We start from the raw sequence: 2,013 nt of genomic DNA, 5'->3' as shown, positions 1-2,013 counted from the left end.
AGAGGCAGAGGCAGAGGCAGGTGGACATTTCTGTGAGTTCGAGGCCAGCCTGGTCTACAGATGAGTTCCAGAACAGCCAGGACTATGGAAAAACCATGTTGGGGAGTGGAGGGGAGTCTAAAATGGTAAAATGGTGACAGTGGTCATTTTTCGGTATCAATAGTTTTCAATACTGCAAGCACTCCCACAAGGCACTACATGCACTGCTACCCTTCAAAGGCAGACGGTGCAATGGTGGGGATGGAGTGGGAGGGAGCAATCAGAGCTTTAAATTAGGGGCAGGGATGGGGAAACAGCAAGGGATACAAACTTTCAGTTTCAAGTTCTGGATACTTAATGTACAGCACAGTGATTAATAATAATGTATGCTTGAAACTTGCTGAGAGTAGGCCATGTGTTCTCAAAAAGAAACTGAAGGTGCCTGGACGAGGTATATACTAATTAACTTGACAATGGTAATCATTTCACAACCTCTACTTGCATCCAAATATCACGCTGTACACTTTAAATATATAAATTATTATTTTGTGAGTCACACCTCAATAAAGCTAGAGAAAGAAAACAATATCCAGAGAACCCCGAAAAGGATGAGTTTACCAGAAAAAGTAAAGATACTGAGGGCTACCGGTTGTCTGCAAAATCTGTGCACAGCTGAGATTTGCTGATCGCAAAAAAAATTACAAAAGGGTAAATTTAGACTAAATCCATACCATTCAGCAAAGAAAAGAGGAACGGGGATTCCAGGAAGCCACCGAGAGGTTCTGACAGTACCACCGGGAATGGGGGCGTTCCAAGCCGGCCTGCACCTTGGCCACCCCACCTGCAGCGGGGCCTGGGAAGAGCAGGCTCAGCACAGGGTTGGATCGCCCGCCCAAGGCGAGCAAGCGGCACCGAGAAGCGCACGACCCCGGGAAAGAAGAGCTGCAGAAGGGCGGGGCGCGCGCCGCCGGGGTCGCGAGGGCGCCGCCGGACAGCAGCGCAGCAGCCCGGACCCCTCCTCAGGCCACGGCGGGGAAGGAGCGGGGCTCCTACGCGACAGAAAGCACAACTTACTCCGCGGTCTTCCTCCGAGAGGAAGTCGGGGCCGTCATCCAGGCCTTCCTGTTGATCCCGCCGGCCCGGCACACCGGAGGGGAAGGAGGGGAAAGGGGAGACACAAAGAGAGACATTAGCGCCCAGCCCGCGCCGTTCCCGCGCCCGCCGCCCCCACCGCGCGCCCCGGGTTCGGCGCCGTCGTGAACACCCACCATCATGGCTGCTTCGAGTCCGGGGTTCGCGCAAGCGCACGAGCAAGGCCCAGGAACGAGCCGACCGCGCGGGTGGGGCGGGGGCGGAGCCTATGTCAGGCCCGCCCCCTGTCGTCAGGAAGGCGGAGGGGTGGGGGGCGTCCCTGAAGGAGAAAGGACGGACACGGGATCGTTTTCGCCGGGAGGGACAGTGGGGCAGCCCCAAGCCAAGGTAGCCGCTTGCTGCTGGCTAGCTCAGGCTTGGGAAGGCTCCAGGGCCACCGGGAAAGTCGTCCTCTTCCCTTGCCCCAAGGGCCCAGAAAAACTGTGCAAGCAAGCACCCTCAGTAAATAGCTTTGTATGGAGCTATATGATGATTAATCACCATTAATAAACATTACATTGCCTGTGGAAGTTTAAGGAGCGGAGAGCCTTCACACAGTAAGCAGACAGGAGCTATAATCAAGCTTTTACTGCTGGGGAAGTAATAACTGCCTCAGTTTGGGGAGCTAATGACTGAGCACTAAAAAAAAAAGCTGTTCTCATCACAGGAGTATCCCTTGCCTTCATAACTAAGAAATAATCCATAGACTTAGAACTGTCCAGATGGATAATGCCAAACCAGTACCCATAAGCTCTTCAGAACAAGAAAATAGGGGCTGGAGAGATGGCTCAGCGGTTAAGAGCATTGCCTGCTCTTCCAAAGGTCCTGCGTTCAATTCCCAGCAACCACATGGTGGCTCACAACCATCTGAAATGAGGTCTGGTGCCCTCTTCTGGCCTTCAG

The 2,013-nt window shown here is 53.7% G+C and overlaps 1 protein-coding gene across 1 annotated transcript in view; it reads right to left on the bottom strand.

The window, feature by feature from the left end:
- The window catches only part of Snx6 (sorting nexin 6), a 43,873-nt gene extending 42,591 nt beyond the window's left edge, over positions 1 to 1,282 (bottom strand). The window contains exons 1-2 of the mRNA XM_005343732.2: positions 1,248 to 1,282; positions 1,054 to 1,101 (exon numbers count right to left, since the gene is read on the bottom strand). Of these exons, the coding sequence (XP_005343789.1) occupies positions 1,054 to 1,101; positions 1,248 to 1,253 (54 nt within the window). The 5' untranslated portion in view covers positions 1,254 to 1,282. The remainder of the gene's footprint in view (positions 1 to 1,053; positions 1,102 to 1,247) is intronic.
- Positions 1,283 to 2,013: the final 731 nt, after the last annotated feature.

Source organism: Microtus ochrogaster, chromosome 1 (genome assembly GCF_000317375.1).
Source record: "Microtus ochrogaster isolate Prairie Vole_2 chromosome 1, MicOch1.0, whole genome shotgun sequence".
Taxonomy (NCBI): Eukaryota; Metazoa; Chordata; class Mammalia; order Rodentia; family Cricetidae; genus Microtus; species Microtus ochrogaster.
This window is presented reverse-complemented; position numbering and strand designations above follow the sequence as displayed.